Below are 23,588 nucleotides of genomic sequence, written 5' to 3'. Positions count from 1 at the left end.
GAAAAAATTTATTGAGCAACCACCATGAGTCAGGCAGCTCAAAGTGGTGTTAAGAGGACAAACACTGAAACCCAATGGCCAGTGTCAGATCCTGTTATCAACTCTTAGGAGTCATAGGACCCATCTTTGCCTCACTGTCCTCCTCCTAGGGTTATTATGTAGGTTACTAAATGAGTTAAGATATAATAAGAAGTGCTTTAGAACCATATCTGGCACACAGTAATTGCTCAGTAAATGTTGACTATTATTATTATTAAAGACAGAAAGATATTTAACAAATTAATTTAAATCAAGTCTTTTCCTGTTTTAGAAGGAAAAGGTTTTGTTTTCATTCCATGATCATTCTACTTTGTAGGAACCAGCCCTCTGTGTTCCTCCCATTGAGTCTTCTGTCAATTGCACCAGCTGTACCTGCCACCACCTGAGGCTGACTCACAAATGCTGCTGCAGCAGCACACATCCCAGACCAGGACCATGTAATAAAAAAGAAAGGTTCAGGGAAGCTAAACCCAAGTACAGTCTCAGAAGCCTCTCACTGTGACCCAGTGCTCGGCTGGCCAGGGCGGTGTGCAGCTGTCCAGGGGGGATTGTGAGGAAAGCCCTGGACTCCCGATGAACAAGGGGCTGCCCCAGTAAGGTGACCACGAGGAAGGGAGGGTCAACACTCAGCCTTCAGGTCTGCTCCACCACTGACTTCCAGGGCTGTAGAAACCATTGCTGCTGAATATAAAGGAACAGATACGAGAAATGACAATGACTGATGAAAACTGCAGGCACTAACTCAGAGCCAGAGTTGACAGTTGTCAAATACTATAAACACGCTCCTTTCCCCCACCTTAGGATTTATGTGGACTGAGGGGGTGATGGAAGTGGGTAGGAGATATATTGAGTCTGATTTATTAATATTCACTAAAATTTAGGCTTCAGAATGTGTTTTGTTTCATATTTAATTATAGGCATCTGATATATTGAAAATAATTAACCTAAATCAGCTAGACCCTGCGAAACCCCAGGCTTTCCTGAAGTGAAAGTGCTGTGTTTCTGCATTAGAAGTGGCTTGGTAAATTGGAAAAATTATGAAAAACCTGCAGGTTCTTTCCTACTGGCTTAATTAATTTTAAGAATTTGACCCATTGCTTAAAATTATCGTTGGCTTATAAGACAAAATTCTTTATAAGAGAACAGAGATGGCTAAGTACTAAAAAAAAAAAAGAAAAGGAAAAAAGCATATGAAAATAGACAACCTGCCAAATTCATGAGCCCCTGAACCACTCAAATATTTTTTCTTTTCATTTCCTTATTTTCACACAGAAGTTTTTAATCATATGAGCAAATATATATGGAGCAATCAAATCAGATTAGCTTGTTTGACCAAAGTCACCAGTCCTGGACAAAGCAGCTTCTCCAAGCAGTGTGGGAGCTGCACCCTTATTCCTTCTCAGGAAATGGCCTCACCTGGAGGTGCAGAGCAGAAAGTTCAAAAGTCACAGCCTAAGCAAACAGACCCGAGACAGCCCCAGCACAGGGGCTGTGAAGGACTCAGTCACTCAAATTTTTTTGAGGATTTAAAAATATTCTACCCTGTTCCATGAATGCCTCCAAGTCAGGTCAGCAAACCATGGCCCAGGGGCCATAATCAGCCTGTCTTGTAAATCAAGTTTTACTGAACACAGGCAAGCCCATTCCTTTAAGTACTGTCCACAGCTGCATCCCGGCTACAAGGCAGAGTTGAATAGTTGAGACAGAGATCTCATAGGGTTATTATGAGGATTACCTCAGTTAAAATGTTGTCTGGCCCTTTAGAGAAAGTTTGTCAACTCTTGCTCCAAACCATTAGGTTTAAATAACCAAGTCCATTGTGTTCTCCTTAAATTCCTTTCAAAACTTACTAGGAAGTACACAGAATCTCCTCCCCTCACTTCCCCAACCCTCAATTATATTATAAACATCATGTTTTCCCCAATTCTGGAAGCTGATAGTTTATAAAGACTTTAGTAGCATAGTGACTGTAGTTAATAGTATTGGAATGCATATTTGAAAGTTGCTGAGAGAGTAGATCTTAAAAGTTCTCATTATGAGAAAGAAAAAGTTTTATAACTGTTTATGGTGAGGGATGTTAACTAGATTTACTGTGGTGATCATTTAACAACATATACAACTACTGAATCATTATGCTGTACTGGAAACTAATGTCAATTATATCTCAATAAAATTTTTTTTTAAACTTTAAAAATTAATGTGCAAATTTAGTGTTATATAGTGGAAATACCAAAAAGAGATGAATGAGTTGAAATGAATGGGAGGAACCAAATTCCATCATGTTTCTTCCAGCACCTGGAATTTTCTGAAGAAAGGCCACCTCCCATATACACACCAAGATCACACACTGGCAGCAGCTCCCAAATTTTTCCTCTGGTTCAAGAGTCAGCAAACTTCATCCAAAGGACTGAATCCTGCTAGCCACCTGTTCCTGTACACAGCCTATAAGTTTAGACGATGTCCATACATAAAGTTTTATTGGAAGACAACCACGCCTATTCACTTATTGTCTGTGGCTGTCAAGCCTCAAGAATTGGTAGCTGCAACATAGTCCGTATGGCCTGCAGAATCTAAAATATCATCTGGCTCTTTACAGAAAAGGGTGGCCAGCCTTTGCTGTAGTTCAATGGTTCTCAAAGTGTGGTCCCTGGACAAGCAGCATCAGCATCACCTGGGAATGTTAGAAATGTACATGTTCTGGACCACCCTAGACCTACCAAGTCACAGACTTGGGGTGTTTAAAAGCCCTCCAGATGATGCTGTTGCAGGGCAAGCTTGAGAACCACTGTCCTCTTTAGAGCACCCTGTACTAACTACTCTGGACAGTGAGTTTTGTTCTGGCTGCACTCATTTACTATCAAAAAGCAGAAAGGCGTGTCCAAGAGGGTGTGTTGTTTATCTTTGGAGAAATATTTGTATTTCTCTACCTTTTGAGAGCTGAGTTTTGTGTCATGCTTCCCCCTGCCCCCAGTCCTTTCTGCCTTTGGTTTTATTCTACTATTGTCTCCTACCTGTCATCTGCAGCCACACTTTTCCTAAACCTTATCTATTACTGATTGCCCAGAGAAATAAGGTTTCCATTTACCCCTCCTTCTGAAGTCACTTCTTAGTCTTAGGTTCTTTTCTTCCTCTCGGTATCTCAATCAGTCGCTGTACTACATGTGGACAAAGGTATCTGTTCTTTAATCAAAATGAAATGTCACTAAGTCCAGAGCTGCACAGCTTATACAGGACCCACCCACACTGATGTAGGAAAAAAATGGGGAAAGATAAAGAATAATCCATCAGCTATAAATGATAGAGACCAAGATGTGATAGTCTACATCCTCCAGTTCTGATAACATTGAAATCAGAGAACAGTTAAATATATTCTTCTAAATCACTCATCAGTATGATTTTGCCTCTTCTAAGAATTCACCAAGGCAATACTTTTAAAAAGTGATAATAGCCAATGAGCCATCTTGAAGTTCCAGCCCACTGCGCCTCAAAAAACTACAGCCCTGGCCAATATCATATGGAGCAGAAGAACCACTCAGCTGAGCCCAGGCAAGCCACAGACTTGTAAGCAATAATAAAATGATGATTTTAAGTTTAGAGGTGACTTGTTATAGAGCAATAGATAATCAAAATACAAATTGTCATACAATTTGCACATACAATCCCATTTTCAATGAAAAAAATTTTGTAAACACTCAATAAATGAACACATTTTTATATCCACAGAAAACATATAGCAAATGTTTAAGGAAGGATATATACAAGCTGTAGTGAGAGTAGAATGAATAGAGAGAAAGAGAAGAATGAAGCTTTCATTTTTTACAATCTTTCCTCAGCACATTTTTAATACAAAAGCAAAGCAGTAACAATATAATAAGGAAGATATACATTAGTAACATTAGCAAGTTTTGAAGCTGTATTTCTAACATTCCCAGATTATAGTATTTTACAGCTTCCCCTAAAACAAAATAATTATTCTATATGTATACATCATGAAGTAGAGAAAAAAACAGAACTCATTCAGACTCCAACACTCTCTTCTGTGCTGGAATCCCCCACTGGGGACACCAATGTGGCAAGAAAGAACTCTGTCTTTAAGTGACACAGAGACCCATCTCGGGCCTTGGGCAGGTAACCGAGAGATATAATGGGGTTTGAGGACCTGTTTCTAATTGGGTGATGGGCAGTTACTCATCTTCTCCCAAGCCCCTGGGCTCACCTATGAAGGGATAACCTTGATGTCTATCTCCCAAGGCTAGTGTGAAAATTAAATGAGAGTATTTACATGCTACCAAGTAAATACTTAACTAAAAGGGACTGCCGTGATATTAGTCTGTTTACTCACTTAAAAAAAGGGGGGAAAGACCAGTTATATCTGCCTTCATGGGGTTCTTCTGATGATCAAATGAAAGAACTATCTGAGGCTAAAATATGAAACCAGCTGTTTACAACAGGGCACATGCATCCCAGAGTGTGCAGAAGATGCTCCACCAGGCTGGGGAAGGAAATCCCAGAAGTTACATTTATTTTTATCCAAAACGTAGGAGAGCAACTATTTTAATAAGTATTATGTCTAATAATTTAAATATATATTACACATATACTAATTATGCTAATTACTTTACACTATCCTACTAACTATACTACCGTAAAATACTAACTGTGCTAATAAAACTAGAAATTGACTCTGCATCCTAAGTCCCTCTATAGAGTCACAGATCGCCACCCCTCTGAGGTGCCTGAGGCACTCCTTTGCCTTCAGCCCTTGTACGGTGAAAAAGATGTGAAAGACTGACATGTTACAACTAAACATTACAGACGATATGAAGCTTTAAGACTCCTATAAAAAGCACAAATTAAAGTTGTACTAATCAACGCAAGCACAGGTGAACACAAGCCCACAGTAGGGTAATTTATATGTTAACTAACACAGATACAGGGGAGAGCTAAAAATTGTTAAACTGAGATATAATCGACATATAACACTATTAATTTTAGATGTTAAAATTTTTTTTATTAATTAGAATGACCAAAAAAAGTTTGGAAACAACAGCAAACTATAAAATGTATAACTATAATATTATATAGTATTTTTACATATATTTTCTTCCTGCTGGGCACTAATTAATCTTCAAAATTTTAGCTGGGGGAAGTACTATTAATACAGCCCTGAAGGATTTTAAAGAGAAATAAGATCGAAATGTTGTAAAAATCTGAGAAGCCATGCAATTTTTTTTTTTCCTGAAAGTGCAGGAAATTTCTGTATCAATCAAAGTAGACTCTCTGGGAATTTAGCAAACACTTCTTAAGCTTCAAGCCAAGTTTCTCTTTTAAGGTAATCTCATTGGCAACTTGAAAAGTCTAGAGAAGAAAACAACCACAGTCTATGAACATCTTTTCAGGGGGAGGTGAAATACCATTCACACTTTCCTAAGGTGATAGCGAATGCATATGAAGCCTATTCCTTCTACTTTAGCAAATGTTTAGAAAAAAATTTAACAAAGCTTTTAGGGTTTTTGTTGTTGTTGTTGTTGACAAAAAAAAAAAGTTATTTTCTTATCCAACTTATGGATGTTAATGAATGGTTTCCTAAGGCAACTTTTTTTTTTTAAAGATAAACAATAACAATGATACAATTGATTTAAGGCACAGGGGCTCTCATCCCTTGTCTTAGCCTCTCTCTCTCCCTCCCTCTTTCCTTCCGTCCCTTCTGGCCGCCCCAGACTGTTTTAGAAGGGGGCTGGACTTCAGGGACCATGCGGCCTTCAAGCTCCCTTTCACTAAAGTATCCATCATGGGACCCTGCTTCCCTGCTCATCACAGCCTGCTTAAGGTCACTCTACCCTTCCAACTCTTCCCTGCAGAAGCAGGTACCACCCCCAGCCCCACCCCCTGCCATCCACCCAGCCTGAAAGTTCACAGGACTGTCAGTAAGGTCAACAGTGCTCTACCTGCTGGAGAAAGGTGGAGACATAAATGAACTGAAAGAAGACCTGGGCCTAACATGGTCAACCATCCTCACTGCTATTTCTGTTTCACTCCTTGAAAAAATATGTAAATACAAAATCTTTGCATCAAGAACTGGACCTATGGCCAGCAGTTAGAAAGCAGATGACATCTTTATCTCCTAATAGCAATGTCACTGCAATCTGTGTGTCTCCCCCACCTCTCCCACCCACACACTCCTTCCTCTCATCTTAGGTCTTTCATTTTTGAGCAAAACCAATGGGAAAAAAATGTGAGAATAAAATATATCTTGAAGAGCTAACCTTCTTCTTTAAACATCCTAAGAATTCGATGTCTTTTTGACCACTAACACCCTAAAAATTGGCCTAAGAACAGTAAGTATTAGTGAGTAAAGTAAAATTACTTACTTTCTACTTACAAATAAAGTAAAATTATTCTTCCCAATAGCATGATCTTAGCTTAATCTTTTATGACACAAGAAGTTAGCCTATCCTAAGAGACCCACAAGGACCTCCAAGAGATTCCATTGCTCCCTAGGTCTCACGCTCCAAAAACTTTAGAAATACTAAAACTACCTAAATATGAGTCAATCTGATGGCCATAAATCAAACACAGTCAACTCTAGAGTTGTTAAATATTTCATCAGGCTGTTGGACATCTTAATAATCCACCCCTAGGAATGTCTCTCCACATTTGCATAATTTCCAGATGCAGGGCCTTGGAGACCCCAACCAGACATAGGAAATCTCAAGATGGTGATTGTCACTCAAGTCTGTTTATGCAAATTTGGAAATGGGACATCTGAAAATGACTAGCATCATCATGGCATTCCAAATATAATAATGATTCTTAAATTCCTCTAAAAAGAACATTCATCAAAATAGGTATTTTTCCTATTTTCTAATAAAAAAAAACCATTAAAAATATTAAACAGGTTGTGAAACATAAAGAGTATATAAACCCAGGAGTCTATTTTTACAGCGGGGCAAAAGTTTTGCGGATCCCCCACACTGCCAAAGGTGGAAAACACACCAGGGGCCGTGGGAGCATCCCTGAGACCCGCTCCACAGGAGATCCAGCGGCGCGGTCTAAGGATCCTGGCGCCCGGCTGCGGGTCACCTGCCAAGACGCGCCCGCTGCCAACGTGGGCTTCCGCGGCGGCCAGAGCGCTCCAGGGGTGTGGAGGAAGAGGAGGTGAGGAGAGTGGCGCGCCCGGCCCTTCCTCCGCCCTTGTGCCCATCACGTCCGCAGGACTGACACCAGTGCGACTTCGGATGCCGACGCGCGTGACCAAACTAAGAACAAAAAGACGGGCCCCGCATCGCTCCGGACTGGCCTCCGCAGGGGCAGGGAATCCTCGCACGTCCCTCGGCGACGGGGGCTGGAGCCCCGTGGGGCGGGGCGGCCCGGGGGCAAAGGCTCCGGCTCGAGGAGGTGCGGAGTCCGCCCAGAGCCGACTCGGAGAGAAGGGTGCAAGCCCAGCGGTGTCTCCGGGGACCCAGCACGTAGTCCCTGGGCGCGAACCCCGGGTCGAGGAGGGACGCGGGGAGGGAAGGCGGCCAAGGCGCAAGGCGGCGACAGTGCGCGCCGGGGGACACGCGCCACCCACTCACCTCCTGCCGCGGCTCCAGCGGCCTCTCGGCGCTGCAAGCCTGCCTCCGAGGCCAGCCGGCCGCGCTCCCGCCGCCGCGAGCCTCTCGCTCCCGCCCGCTCCGCGCCCCGCGCCCCGCACAGCATCCGGTGCCGCCGAGTCTCCGGCCTCCGCAGCGGCGAGTCCCCGCCTCCCGGCAGCGCCGGCGGCGCGGGGAGGAGGTGGCGCCGCAAGCGGGAGGAGGAAAGGCCGGGGCCGCGCCCAGACGCCGGCCACACGGTGCGCGCGCCCTGGTCCGCGGCCGCCCCCAGGCGGGAGCCGGGTAACCAGTGCAGCGCCCCCTCCCCGCCGCCCGGCCGCCGCCCCTCCTCGGCCAAGGCCACCGGCCGCTCTTTCGAGGCGCGGCTCCGAGAGCAGAGCTAGAGCGGTCCGGACGCTTCCTAAGGAGGAGTGTAGGTGAGAAGCGGCGGCGGAGCAAAGGGACCTGGAGAGACAATTCTCCACCACCGCCAACCTGACCATCCAGGAATTTTCCGGAACCCAAAGCCAACCACACCCAGCGCCACACACCTTGCCACACTCACGTCTCCTTCACTGGTCCCAGCACAACCTGCCCAGAGTAGAGGAGCCAACGAGAAACAGGTATTTTGGGGATCTATATTCACTAAATTGTCTTTTTTAAATCCCACATTCCTTCCCAGTTGGCCATAATCTCCCCTCGATTGTTATCACTCAAGCCTTAATTTGGGGGGCTGTGATCCTCCAACTACTTGCAACAGATAAAATGAAGATTCCTGGGCGCTGCGCAAGGAGGATCTCCTAGTACTCTCTGTGACTGAATCCTGGGAATCTGAATTTTAAACAGCGCCTCCTTGGTGGCTCCTGGGTGCATGAAAGTTTGAGAAGCACCGTTAGGTCATCCCTACCTGAGAGTATGGCACAAAATGAGTGACCTGTAGGTTTACTATATTACGAAATTCTAAAGCAATGGTTCTTAAACCTGACTGCACTGACCAGAAGTTAGAATTATCTGGGAATTTTTAGAATATTCAGATGCCAGGGTCACACCTCGAGTTCTGAGTCTAAACATTGGTATTTTTGCGCGTTTGTTTTAAAGCTTCCCAGATAATTCTAACATATGGCCAGGACTTAGAACAATTTACCTAGAATCATCTCTTTTGGAACCTACCTAGCTCTGGGGTCTGGGAAATAATGCCCTCCTCTCACTCCTCCCAAATCCCAACAACAAAAAACAAACAGGGAAACACACAAATTCCTAAGGGAATGCTTACAGCCAGAATTGTTTCCAACCTGAATAAAGACTCACCTTGAAAAAGGTGACCAAGATAATTTACTACCCAGCTGAGCATGGGTCTCCTTAATTGCCAGAAAATATCTTTATGAGCCAAAACCTCTTAAATTAATTACAAGCTGACCATAATGACCCCTTCGGAGTCATAGCCTACCATACTCAAAAGTGACATTTTTATTTCTTACTGTTAGACTGCCACCTGGTCAGACCGAACGTTCAAAGGCCAAGGTGTGTTGGACATTAGCCCTGACTTTTCCGATGACACTTGACTTGTGTCACTTTGCTCTGATCATCTACTGATCGTAAGTGACCACATCCAGATTTATGGACAGATACAGTAAATTCCCTTTATTGCTGCTCCTTTTGACCCCCCTGGCTATGTTTTACCTTCTTAGATTGGTGGACCATAACTTTCATTTGCCTCTAAGTAGGTCTCCATTAGTGCCTCTCATTTATCAGCAACTAATTAGGCAGCAGTGACTAAACCAGTGATTCTTTTTGTGGAACAGGTCCGTATGTCTAGGTACTAGGGCAGCTGTTGAATTAGCTACATCTTTAGTGAGGAGGAAGCATTCCTTTTCAAGTTTAATGAGAAATTGGAATTTTAAAGATACAGCTATTTATATATTGTGTATGTAAATATCAGATATGCATTCCCTATAAAGTTTTCTTCTATATCTTCAAGTCTTCTCACCCAGAATATTTAGCCTAATCAGTTGCCAGCCCTAAAAATTCAATTGGACCGATTTTGATTAAACGATATACAAGGGGCTGTGGTGTGTGATGGCAATGGGGACCCATGTTTTGCCTGTTCACTACCCTTTCCTTCACTTGCTAATGGCACTTGCTTTTCAAACAGGTGCCATTAGCAAGTTTAATAAGTTTCTATCAAACATATAAGGAACTTTGCCCTTATCTTCAAGGTTTATAGCCTTGGGAAGACTGCCAATCAGTCATCTCCTCCCCAGCTCAAGGTGTGGACTTTGTATTAGTTTCCTATTTGCTGCCCTAACAATTTATCACAAACTTAATGAGTTTTATAGGTCAGAAATCTCACTGAGTTGCATTCTTTCTGGAGACTCTAGGGAAGACCCATTTCCTTGCCTTTTCCAACTTCTAGAGGCTACCTGTTAAATCTCCCGAATCAGTAACATCTTTCTTATCCTGCTTCTGTAGTCACATCTCTCAGATCCAGCTGGGAAAGTTTCTCCACATCTAAGGACCCTTGTGAATATGTTAGTCCCACCCAAATAATTCAAGATAATCTCCCCACCTCTAAGTCCTTAATTTAACCACATCTGTAAAGGCCCTTTTGCCATGTAAGGTAACATTAACAGATCCAGGATTAAGACAGGAACGTCTTGGAGGCCATTTTTCTGTCTACCACAGACCCCTAACCTCTGCTGGTTCATTACACTCTGTTCCTAGAATGAACAGTGATGACCAAGGACTGAAAAGTATTGCTGTGCACTTGTCTCATTAATGGTACCCATCGTTCTTGGCATGTAGATCTGTAAGTCTGCTTCCTATCTGACTCTTCAGTTTATTCTTCAATTCTAAGAATTTCCTCATAGCCTAGAACTTGCTAAAACTAAATGTAAGACATTATAGAGCAACATCAGTGCAGTATAAGAGTTTTTGGTTGCAAACAGAAACATTCTCTATCAGTCTTAAGAAAAAGAGGAATTGATTGGACAGATATCAGTGGCTCACAGAATCAATGGTGATACTCAGTGAAAGCATACTGATTGATTTCCAATTTGGAAAATCTAAGTAGCAGAAATCACTGCAAAAATGACAGCTTTAAGAAATAGGACCTTCACCTGACCCCTTGCATCAGCTTGCTTAAGATATTAAGTGTCAGGAGGAGCTTCTAATTGGAGGAATTTGATTCCTTACTCAGGCTAGTAGGGACAGCCCCTCTGGTTTCTCCAGTGGGATGTGGCCACTAATTTTCATCAAGGCCAGCACCATGGACATTCCCCTAAAAGGAGATTGAGATGCCTATACCAAAAGGAGATAAGATGCTGACGAGCAAAAAAACTAGCAAATGTCCCCTACAACTATCCTACGAGAAATTCAGAGAGCTGTGGAGGAGGCAGAAATCATTTCTGTTTAGGGAAATCAGGAAAGACTATATAGAAAGTGGGTATAGAATAGCATTGTTGTGTAGAAATAGAATTCGAGCCATGTACATAATTTAAAAATTTCTAGTAGCCAAATTAAAGTAAAAAGAAACAAGTGAAAATGATTTTATATATTTTATTTAACCCACTATATCCGATGTATTATCATTTCAACATGTAATAAAGTGTTAATGAGACATTTTACATTCAATTAAGTATTTAATGGAAAAAATCTACAGTGACAGGTTTTTTTTTTTAATTAAATAAAATTGAAATTTAGTTTCTCCTTGGCACCAGCCACATTTCAGGTGCTCAGTGGCCACATGTGGTTAGTAGCTACCATATTGGACAGTGCAGGTCTATAAGGGAGCATCAGTTTGGGTCCTGTCAGGAGAGAGAAAACATAGTAATTTGAACAAGCAAAGTTTAATATAAAGAATCACTATAGCAGGGTTTGGACTAATGAGGATCTGACTAATAAGCACAGAGAATTCTAAAGAATATAGGAATGGCAGTTATACAGAGCAACTGCTATCTCTTGGGGTTGAGATAGAGCATCTGAGGAAGAGCCCCCACCCACTCATCCACCCATCTACCCAAAGGAATGAAATCAAGACCTCACTGGAAAGGGTTATGGCTCCTTGAATGTCAGAGAACTTACTGTGGTGCTAGTAGAACTTACTAGAAATATGCCCTCTGGGACTTCCCAGAAATTACCTTCTAAGGTGCCTGGGAGAGTTGTTCACAGCTTGGTTTCTCATTGGAGATACTCCGCTACAAAACTGCTCTGGGTGCCAGTGGAACTTGCCATTGGTTGCTACTGGCTGCTACACACTGAGGAAACGAGACACTGGGGAAGCCGTGTGCACCGCGGGAGCCAGACATGGGCATAGAAGGGTGGATATTTTTTGTAAAGAAGAAATGCCCCAGCATGATGACAGGCTGGAAGGAGAAAAGCCTGAAGCAGAAAAGCAAGGGGACAAGTTTGGATTGGGGAATCATTGTAGGTGGGAGGGTGAGAGAGAAATGCTGCAAGATTGAAAGGTAGACCAAGGGTTTATGGGTTTACCTCAGACTCAACAAACATTCTTTACAACATTATAATCTTCCCCGATCTGGTCACATTGCCTCCTCTTTAATAACTTTTAGTGGTTTTCCCTTGCCTATATAGAATCTTAGCATTCTTAGCTGTCTGTCCAGATTTCCTCAGTCCACTCCAGGGTGCTATCCTGCGTTCCCCACAACCCAGCTTTGCTCTGCTATTTTGTCTGCAAGGTCCCCCTTTTTCCCTTCCCTTTCTCACAACTCAGCTCAAAAGCCCTGGTTAGAACCATCTCTTATAGCACCCACCACATTTCTGCCCCACGATATAAAGTCTGCAAAGTCCCCAAGGGAAGGGACTTTCCTTTATTAGCTTGGAACCCTCCCTGATACTTACATGGTAGGTCCTGGATAAATACTTCCGATTGGACTACAAGCTCCTTGGGGAGGACCATAATGTTGTACAGAATGTTTGTTGAGTCACAGGTAGACCCATAAACTCTTCGATCTGCCTTTCAATCTTGCAGCATTTCTATCTTGCCCTCCCATCTACAACGATTCCCCAATCTAAATTCGTCCCCTTGCTTTTCTGCTTCAAGCTTTTCTCCTTCTAGCCTGTCATCATGCTGGGGCAGCATGGTGCCCAGCACAACGGAAGCACTCTCAAAATATTAAATACGTGAAATCACCAGAATGGAGTAGAAGAGAAAGTCCTTGTTACAAACATCTTGCTCTGTCTCCTAGCACCCATTTTTCCCTGTTAGCTACCAGCATCACCATTTCTTTGAGACTTCTTTCTAGCTGATTTTTCAATCCTAAATGTCTGTAGTGAGCTGAAAGGTAACCCCTGCCACCAAAAAAAAAAAAAAAAAAAAAGATATTCCATGTGCTAATCCCCAGAACCTACGAATATTACCTTCTAGGGCAAAAGAGGTGATTAAGTTAAGGATCTTGAGAGGAGGAGCTTATTCTGGATTATCCATGTGGGTCTGAAATACAATCATAAGTGTCCTTACAAGAGAAAGGAAGAGGTAGTTTTGAGACAGAGAAGGGAGGAAGTGATATGGCCAGAGAGCAGATATTAGAGTGATGCCGGCACACAAGCCAAGGAATGCCTGGAGCCATCAGAAGCTGGACGATGCAAAGAATGGATTCTCCCCAGAGCCTTTGAAGAGAATATGCCCTACCTCCATTACCGTGACAGAATAAAGCTTTTGTTGTTTTAAGCCATTTAGTTTTGGAAACTAATACAGAGTCCAATCCCAGAGGCAGCAGTGATTGGTTCACAGTTGGGCACATGACCCAATTATCCAGTGAGATTCCATTATGGGACATTCATTGGAGCTGCTGGGAAAAAGCAGCTCTTTTTTCCACTGAGACAGCCCATACTGGGACAGGATAAGCCTAGAGCTGATTAGGGCCATCATGTGGAGACATTGGCCTAATATATTGAAAAAGACAGACAAACACCTAGTACTGATGGCTCTAGCCAGATCAAAAGCCAGACCTTAACCTTGGACTTTTTAGTTATAACATCCAATTAATTCCCCATTTTGCTTACGCTAATATGACCTTGGTTTCTGTCACAGCCCAAAGACTTCGGACTCATAGAGTCCTTTTGTTATCTGTGCAGTGTTGTCAATTATACATGAACTTTGGATAACAACAAATGAGCTTTCAGTATAAGTATTTTTCAAATATTGCATGGGTCAGATACAAAAATAAATTATTTACTGTTTACCCGAAATTTAAATTTAACTGGGCATCCTGGTTTTTTGGTTTCGGGGTTTTGTCTTTTGCTAAGTCTAGCAATCCTATGTTGGAAGAAGGTTTTTTTTTTCAATTGATCATCTGAAACTTTTGAAGGGCCAAGTTGTTATAGTACAAAGGAAGGTAGGAATAATCCTTATTTTAAAGTAGATGCCTCCTATAATTTTAGGCATTCAAATAACAATCTTCTGTGTCCTGCATTGACTGAAGTTATAAATCAGTGTGATTATAGCCTCATGGTGTCATGAATCTTAATGCGATTTGAAGTTGAGAAGGAAATATTACCAGTTTTTAAAAGCCTCCTACCACTGAGCAAAGCAGAAAAAGGGTGCCTTTGTTATGAGACCTACAACATCCTTTAAAACTGATGCTCTTACAGAGCAGCCTTCACAGTTTTCTCTGCTTGGTGTGCTGTGCGTGTTAGGGAGTGGACCAAAAACAAAAGATTATGGAGAGCAGGCTTGGGGGGGGCGGGGTAGGGGAGTAGGGGTAGGAGGGTAGGGGGCAGGAAGAGGGCATTGCTATGCGTATCAGCTTCCTTGAGCAGCTGAGAAGAAAAATGGCCAAGCTGAGGGTATTCTGAAATCTGGAGACCAGCCTGAAAAAATGTGATCTAAGAAACACGTGAGAAGAAACTGCCAAACTGTTTTCCAATATGACTACTATTTTGCATTCCTGCCAGGCATGTTTTTGTAAAAGTTGTAAAAATGAAATTTTAAGCTAGGAAATAGATTGTCTTATTTGTGATACTGTGGCCTTCTCTAACCTAAGATATTAAAAATATTCCACACTTTCTTCTAGTTTATTCATTCATTCTCATATTCAGTATTCTCATCACCTGCCCAAATGCCTGATAAATAGCAGATATTTTTTGTTGTTTTAATGTAGGAAAGGCCATCTTAAGACCATAGTAAACCCAAAGCTATAAAGGAAAATATTTTCAGATTTGACAGCATAAAATTTTTAAAAGTTTTTTGTATTTAACAAAAGCTAAAAGTAAAATTAAAACACCAGTGCAAACATGAATAATATATGACATTCAGATTAATCTAAATGACTCTTATAAATCAGTAAGACTAACATAAACCATCAAGTAGAAAACTTGACCAAGACTATAAATAGGCAATTCACAAAAAAACAAATACGGGGACATGCAAATTAAAACGAGTACTCTTCTCCTATAAGATAAAGTGAAAAAAGATTATTTAAAAAAGATCGATAGTATTCAGTGATTGTCAGGATGTGGGGAGTTCAAATTGGTAAAACCTTTCTGAGGCTTTTTCCTCTCTTTTCCACTTGGAGGAATCCATATCACAGCACCACCACGTAAAAGATTATTTGGTTATTTTCATCAGTGGCCATGGTAGCAATGGGGAACAACTGACAACGATCTGAATATCCATCAGCAGAGGAAAGGATGGTATAAAGTACAGTAATTATGGTAAATTATATTCATCGCAGTATGTAGCAACTGCAAATAATCAGGTATCGCCATAGGTCCAGACTTAGAAAGAAGTTAAGGACATGAAGTAGAGTGTGTTTTGAAAAAGATGAGGCCTTGTATATGTGCGTGGTACATATGCAGGAATGTCAGTGTTCCGAAAACAAGTGGAAGTTTGTAGACCCACTTGGAAGTATGATGACTCAAGGGAAGTGGGTGAGGCCGAGAAGGGAGGGGACGAAAATGAGACTTCATGTGTTACTCTTTATATTTCTGAAGTTTAAAATTTTTACAATGAGATTATGTGATGTTAAATCATACAAAATTGCCAATATATCGATTGCGTTGACCTACAAAAATAGCAATTTTCTGTGGTTCAACCAAAATGCACAAAATCACACGTGTCCATATTCTGATCTCACATGTTGACTCACTAATGTCTATGATGATTTCATAGCATTTTCTCTAGTATAGGATCCAGGCTAGGATCACGCATTATTTGGGTTGTCATATCTTTTTAGTCTCATTTAATCTGGAACATTTCCACGACCTCTCTGTGTCTTTATGACATTCACATTTTGAAAGAATAGAGGTTCCCCCAACTCTTTTAGAAAATAGAATGTTCCTCAATGCAGATCTTTTTGGTGTTTCTTCATGATTAGATCCAGGTTATGCATTCTCAGCATAACTTAATGTGTGCTTTTCGGGGTACCACATCTGGAGGTACACGTTGTCCATCTGTCCCTCACTGTGTCATTAATTTTGATCATCTGGTATTGTCTGATTTCTGCATTGTGTAGTTACTGCTGTTTTCCCTTGGAGCTCCCAAGCAGCTTGTGGAGAAACATTCAAATATCCAGCTCCTCATCAAAATTTATCCCTACATTTAGCATTAGTTGATTCCTACCTAACCTAAACCAGTCTTTATAATGACGGCTGCAAAATGACAATTTTCCAACTCCAGCACTATGTCCACATTTATCAGCAGGTACTCAGCATCCTACTGTAAGCAAGAACTTCTTTCTCTCTTATTAACAACCAATATTGATTCATGGATTCTTATTTTATTTCCCAACGGTTTGTGATTCATTACTTAAGAGCTCAGGTTGTTCCAGACTTAGCCAATGAAAAGCCTCTTTGAACTGGCTGCCTCTGTCATTTTTTGAACACTTCCTAACTTTCTGGCGTAATAAGATATTCCAGGCTCATCTTGTACGCTCCCACCCTGAAATCAGCCACTTTTACCAAAGAGTCCTGGTTCTTTTTAGTGGGGAATGGTATTAAAGAACAATATCTGGATGTTAGGTGTGTTCACTGCTTCTAGGACATTTTTGCTGCTGGGCCCTTTCATCAGTCAGAGATAGAAAATATATGCATGTACAGCATATATATACCCAAAATAAATTTACATGTGAATATACCTACCTACATGCCTATATATATATACACATGCAAATGTACATGCATATACATATACAAACAATTTTTCTTATTTTCAGTACTTACATTCTATGAGGTTGCTGCAAACACTGAATTAGAGAATACTGGAGAATTGTTAAGAGGGCGCATATAGGGTTTGGTTCCTGCAAGTCCCTGATCATAACATCTGGTCAATACGTAACTTTGTTTTAGATATGTTTGTTTAGAGACACCTTATTTAGTATATACTGTTGATTCATTAACATTGAATTCATGGCAAATAGCACTATATTTCATGCCTGAACTAAGTTGATCTAATGTAGGTTTTTTCTCTGTAAGACAAATCTCAGCCTTCTTTTCTTGTATGTAAGAATGGCCCCCAAGTATAATGCGGACAGCACTTCCGCACTATACTTGGGGGCCATTTTAAACAGCAAAATCACCAACAGAAAGCACAAAAATGTGTGCACTATATAAACCGTGAAAAAGACAATTGCTTACAGTATGAGCTGAAACAGGAAGGCGGAAAGACTCCTTAATCAACCTTACCTGGAGACGTGCTAGACAAGTGACTGAAAGGTTTTGCTGCTCTGCACATGTCTGTGAAAACCATAAAACTGGTGCAAATATTGACTTGGGGGCTACAATTTTTTTTTTTTTAAGTGAGTAGAGGAATCCACCAACCATGAGGATTAACCACATATTTTAGAAATCATAAGTTCACACTGATACTTCCAATTCCGATCCATCCTCCCCAGAGTTATCTCTTGCCTCTCCCCATTCCATATTTGTAAATCCTCTCTTCCTTAGAATCTTTGCTTCCAAATGTCAACATACTTACTTTTTTGTTCAATCATACAATACACCTAAAAAGTTTCAGAATATTCAGTCATACTACTATGAAAACAAATCAAAAAAAGAGCTCAGCATATTTGTAGTTCTCCTACCCTGCCAAATATTGTATATGTTCTTTGGATTGGTTCTTTCTCTCCTTTAGTGTGGTTACAGTAGTCATTGCATAGACAATTGAGTTCTTTTTGTTTTTTTAAGTTTGCTCTGTTTTATATATTTTTTCCTTTCCTTTCCCATCTTTGTTAATTTCATTTAATGATACATAGAACATTAACATGTTTCCAAAAGTCAGAACCATATAAAAAGGTACACTAGCAGTAACATCAGTTTCTTTCATATACTTCAACCCTGTACCTCCTTACCTTTTGTAGGCAATCAGCTTCATTGTTTTCTGGTTGATCCCCATGTTTTCTTTGTTAAGCAGATAATATGTATGTTTTGTTATTTTCTTCCTTGTATGAAAGATAGCTTACCACATTAGCTCTTTTGCACTTTGCTTTTTTCAATAACCGTGTCTCCCAGAAATCACTCCATATCAGTGCATAGATGTCTTCCATGTTCATTTTTATAGCTGTGTACTTCTCCATTTCCTGAGTGTGTGTTTAACCAGTCTCCTGTGCTTACATGTGTATTTTCATATTGTTGGAGAGATCTCTTCAGAGTATGTACATTCTAAGAGATTTGAGGTTTCCGTAGTTACTGCCAGGTTGCCTCCAGAAAGCTGTATTTAGTAATACTTCCACTTCTAGTGCTTTAAGCCATATTCTCTATTTTAAAAATGAAAATAGACTTATTGACTTTAATAGAATGTTTGGTAATGTAGAATTTAAATTTCTGCATTTCTTTCTAAAGTAAGAGCATCTGTCAGCTGCTTCTCTAGGTGAAGCCAAGAATTCAACTTGGAACAGAGTTTTTTGTTGTTTTTGTTCTGGGAAGAGACACTTGGTGGTGGTGGTCCTCTCTTAGTTACAGTGAGTGGGAAAATATAAGTGAATAAAATATTGTGTCCATCTCCTAGTGCCTTTGTTTGAATAAGCAGCAAATCTGTCAATACAGTATCTGGAGTGAGATAAGAAATTGAGATTATGCTTTATAAATAGTAAAATTCTAAACAAATAATCATCCTTGCTACTGCTTAGAGGCCATAAGGGCACATCAAAAAAGGGCACGTTGTTAGATAACGCTCAATGAGAGCTTGGGCATTATTTAGGCAGCAAGGAGGGCATCTAGATAAAAGTCACGACATCATAAGTCTGAAGTCCAATGTATGAGGTGGTCCTGTGTTTTCAAAGCCCCGAAGCTTAGTTCAGCACAACAGGTTTTCATTGTCTTCCTTTTTTTTCTGCCTTCTTTCCATGTGTATTCCAAATGCTTTAATTAGCGCCACCAAAAGGTCTGGTTTATTATCACCCTATGCCTCTAATGACATGACAAATAATTCCCTTCGTCAAGATCACATTGTCTATGTCTACTTTCAGACATGACAGTAATTAAATCATTTGTTTTATTTTTGGACCTGGTCAGAGACCTCAGCCCTTTTTAATTGACCCATTTCCCCTTAACAATCATTTCTTAATAGGAAGCCTCATGAATTCAAAACCATTATGTTGCTTTTCATCATACAACTGTATCATCTAAGCATTAATTTTTCCACAGTAATCTTGCAGATTATTACATTTTGATTATCTCAGAATCCTGATTATGTTACACACTTTTGATGAAACTCCATGTGTATCTGCAGCTCCTAATCTTATTTTTTTAATATGATTTAAGTTGATTTTATTACCATTCTAGAAACAGATACAAATTAGAGGAAAATTAGCAACAAAATTGGCACCACAGGTTCTCTTATTTCATGATTCATTAAAATTGGAAGCAATTTGTCACAAGTGGGAAAAGCTCAGGTGGCAGCAATGACAATATAACTCATTGAGAGCTCTTGAAGAGAACAAAAAAACCTCGTTTGTCACTATCCTGAATAGAATCGACTTCACAGGACTCATTTTCAGTAGTAAAGTCCATGGATTATTCAGGGATTGATTTAAAAAGTTTTACTTTCCAAAATAATTTGACACTTGAGTCATTGTATCTTCCTAAACGGAGTTAGTAGCCACATTTGGAACTCTCCGGGGGTACTTCAGTAGCTGTAGAAATTTTATATTTCCTGGTAAATTTCTAGGAAAATGATTATGAGAGAAAATAGGTTGTGTAGTGAAGGGAAAAGGTGTAGTTCCATAGGAATGCTCTCATTCATTCAATAAATATCTAGGATTATTTTATTTATTCATTTAGTCATTCCATAAATAATCATTGAGTATTTATTGTGTCAAGGAGTGTTCTACATACTGGAGATGAGATGACAAAGTGACAGTATTCCTAGTGGGAAAGACAAACCAATAGATATTAGCGAACAAGAAAAAATTATATAAAATTTTGATAATCATATAGTTGAATGTATGATTTGTATGTACTATTGTATAAATACTAAGCAGAGAATTAAAGTAAGATGGTATGTTAGGGCATGATGGGGTAGCCTCTTTAGCTGGCCAAGGAGTCCTCTCTAAGGTGGAATATTAGAATCTGAGATGTGATGGTTGAGGGGGAAGCAGCCACATGAGATTCCGGGGGATGAATTCCAGGCAGAGGAGGGCTCAGTGCCAAAATCCCAACGAAGGAACAAGCTTGTGAGTTAAAAGGACTAAAAGAAGGCAGTGTGACTGGATGGCAGTGGCTGAGGAACACTGAGCATGAGATGAGGTCACAGGGTATGAAGATTAGAAAATTAGGGTTTTATGGACTTTCACTTATAATCCTCATTGTTGACACTGCCAGGTACCTACCCTGTAATCATCTATCCCTATTTCTTCTCTTTCTAACAGAACAACAATTTTGTTTGGGGTTGTATTCCATCCAATTAAAAACCCTAATTCCCCAGAATTCCTTGTGGCTAGGGGTGGTCACATTACATGGTTCTGGTTAATAGTGTGTATCCAGAATTCAGATAGGAAGAACTTCCCTTCCATAAGAAAAATGGAAACTTCATTTTTTTCCCATCGTTCCTGCTTGGAATGTTGATGCAATGCCCATGGGTATAGCAGCCGTCTCGAAACCATTTGACTGAAAACCACAAATAAAGATAGATAAGAGAAAGACAGGAATCCAGGAAACTGATGACATCCCAGTTCTGCTGACTTCTGCACATCTTGTTGGATGCAGTGAACAAAACTTTATGTCTTTTAGGTACTAGCATCCAGGCATTCTCTTACTTGTAACCAATATAATCTTAAATTATACAACACAGACTAGGAAAAAACGATGGTGTAGGGAACTGGGGAAAATAAACCCAACAATAATGGCAACCGCAAAAGAGGCAAAGCTAATTTTGTTCAGTTGCTATAAGTCATCCTGAAATTTGTCCCCTAATGTTATAAAAACCCAAGAGGAAATTTCTCAATACAAAGACTACTACCAGCACTACCTATTAATAGTGATAGACTGAAGACACACACTAATGGCAAAACTATCTCACATTTTTAAGAAATTTTATGAAATTCTCACAATGTCTGCTGTTGTCTTTTTTGTCTTTGGTGAAGGGTCTGCTCAAATCTTTTGCTTATTTTTGAAAATTGGATTGCTCATCTTAATATTGAGTGTCTGTGGGCTCTTCAAAGCTAAAACAATAACTCCGACAGCTGAACATCCAAAATAAAGCAGAAGGAAATAAATGTTATGGCATTTATAAAGAACAGAAAGAAAATAACTTCTAACCTAGAATCCTATATTTAGGGGAAATATCTTTCAAACATGAAAGTGAAATACAGACATTTTTGGACAAATAAAAAAAAATTCACTGCCAGGATACCTACTTTTAAGGAAATATTAAAGATTATCCTCTAGGCAGAAGGAAAATAAAGCCAGACAGATGCTTGGAGATGTAAGAAGAAATGAAGAATAATAGAAAAGGTGAATATGTAGATAAATCTAAATAAACAACTATATAAAACTTTATAAAATTATGTCTAGTGAGGGATACATATACACACAGACATATACATGTGCACATGTGTGTGTGTATAGTCATAAGCTTAGACTGGGTGAGAGGCCCCCTTCCCTGGGCCCTGCACTCTGATCTTTTTTCACCCATGCCCCATCCCACTGGGTGAGGAATCCATGAAGCCAAGGGGACAGGCCCACCTGGAGCCTGTATCGACCCATTTAGAGTACAGTTTGGGTTCCTGGAACCTCGGAATTCCCCTCTCTAAAGGACCTAATCATACTTCCAGGCTCCATCTTCCTAAGGGCAAATCATGCTGCCAGTGCACACTCTAGGGCTTAGTGATGAACAATTGTAGCTTCTGGATGAAAGCTGTTTAATAAATAACCCTCTTTGTCTCTAATGATGCTTCTTAAAATTGGCATCTGCTATTAGTATAGATAAACCAATTTTAGTTAATGTTTAGAAGATGTATCTTTTCCAATTCTTATATATTCAGCCTTTCTCTATTATTATACTTAGTTTATGTCTCTTGTAAGGAGTATGTCATTGGAACTTTTTTATATAGACTGACAATCTTTGCCTTTTAGTCGAAGTATTCCATTCACATTTAATTATCGATACAGCAGTATCTAACATCTATTTGCTCTGTTTTTCCCACCTGAACCATATTACTTTTTCTTGACTTTCTTGTCTACTTTTGGATTAAGTATTTTTATTTTTCCTTTCCCTTCTTCTATTTGTTAATTGTACATTATCTTCCTATTCTCTTAGTAGATGCCCTAGATATTACAACAAATATTCTTAATTTATTAAAAACCAATGTATATTAGTTCTTTTACCACATCTCAGATGCGCTCTATCTTAGGACCCTTTAACTCCATTTATCTCCATCCCAACTTATGTGCTGTTGTTTTCATGTATTTTAATTCAATAGAGAGAGAGACCCTCCCCCTAACATTTTTAGGACCTAGAGAAGGAGAACAAATAGAGGCCCATATCCAGACAGTTTAAAGGATAAATCAAGCTAACAAATTGTTGAATAAAATGTGTGCTTTTTTCCTACATTTACCAACAATATTTCATGACAAATTGGAAGGCCAATTCAAATTTATAATTCTAAACTAAAATTTAGAACTCTTCTGCAAATGATTCAAATGTTTGTCAATGGCAGAATGGATAAATAAATCAGGCCAAAGTCATATAATTGACTACTAAACAGCAATGAAAATAAATAACTACTGCTACATACAGGACATTGATGAGTCTCACAAACCTAAGGCTGACAGAAGCTGAATCACAAGAACCCACACTGTATGTTTATACTTGTACAAAGGAGTGCAAAAATAGATAAAATTAATCTATGGTAAATACTGATTACCAGAGGGGTGGGGTAGGATTAAGAGAGGGCAAGAGAGGGGCTTGCTGTCAGTACTCTCTTTTATGACCTGAGTGTGGTTCCATGTGTATGTTCAGTTTGTTATAATTCATCAAGCTTGTAACTTTCTGTATGATATTATACTTTTTGAAAAGTTTATTAAAATCAAAACAAACACCAGTGAGTCCACAATGCTATTTTAAAAAGGTAAGAGGAGAAACATTTCGTTGGTCACCCTTGGAAGTAACTGGAACATCAACTCCTTAATCTGAAAATTGGCAACTAAAGAGGGAGTTTAAGCAATTAACCACCTTTTTTGTACAGAACATCTTTTGGTGTAATTGAATAGCTGAACTTGATGAAGGAAAGGTTTTCTTTATAAATTATTCCTAATAAATGTAGAATTAATGATAGAATTAGAAAATTTTCAGTGTGTAAACCCTAATGAAAACAACTAACCCAGGCAAAAATTATTGTATTAGTTATCTATTGCTTCCTAACAGTTTACCCCCAAAATGTAGCAGTTTAAAACAAAAAATATTTATCATCTCACAGTTTCTGTGGGTCAGGAATCTGGGCCTGGCTCAACCGAATGCCCTTGGCTCAGGGTTTCCCACAAGATTACAGTCAAGGTGTCAGGTGGAGCTATAGTCATCTCAAG

The 23,588-nt window shown here is 39.9% G+C and overlaps 2 protein-coding genes across 2 annotated transcripts in view; one reads left to right on the top strand and one right to left on the bottom strand.

The window, feature by feature from the left end:
- The window catches only part of GOLM1 (golgi membrane protein 1), a 49,443-nt gene extending 41,697 nt beyond the window's left edge, over positions 1-7,746 (bottom strand). Inside the window, exon 1 of the mRNA XM_039875630.1 lies at positions 7,617-7,746. The gene's annotated coding sequence lies outside the window, so the exon portion shown is untranslated. The remainder of the gene's footprint in view (positions 1-7,616) is intronic.
- The window catches only part of LOC120612970 (translation initiation factor IF-2-like), a 36,413-nt gene that overhangs the window by 3,551 nt on the left and 9,274 nt on the right, over positions 1-23,588 (top strand). Inside the window, exons 2-3 of the mRNA XM_039875692.1 lie at positions 6,938-7,147; positions 7,208-8,236. Of these exons, the coding sequence (XP_039731626.1) occupies positions 6,938-7,147; positions 7,208-8,017 (1,020 nt within the window). The 3' untranslated portion in view covers positions 8,018-8,236. The remainder of the gene's footprint in view (positions 1-6,937; positions 7,148-7,207; positions 8,237-23,588) is intronic.

Source organism: Pteropus medius, unplaced genomic scaffold (assembly GCF_902729225.1).
Source record: "Pteropus medius unplaced genomic scaffold, Ma_sr-lr_union100, whole genome shotgun sequence".
NCBI classification, from domain to species: Eukaryota; Metazoa; Chordata; class Mammalia; order Chiroptera; family Pteropodidae; genus Pteropus; species Pteropus medius.
The sequence above is the reverse complement of the archived record's forward strand: the minus strand, read 5'-3'. Positions and strand labels throughout refer to the sequence as shown.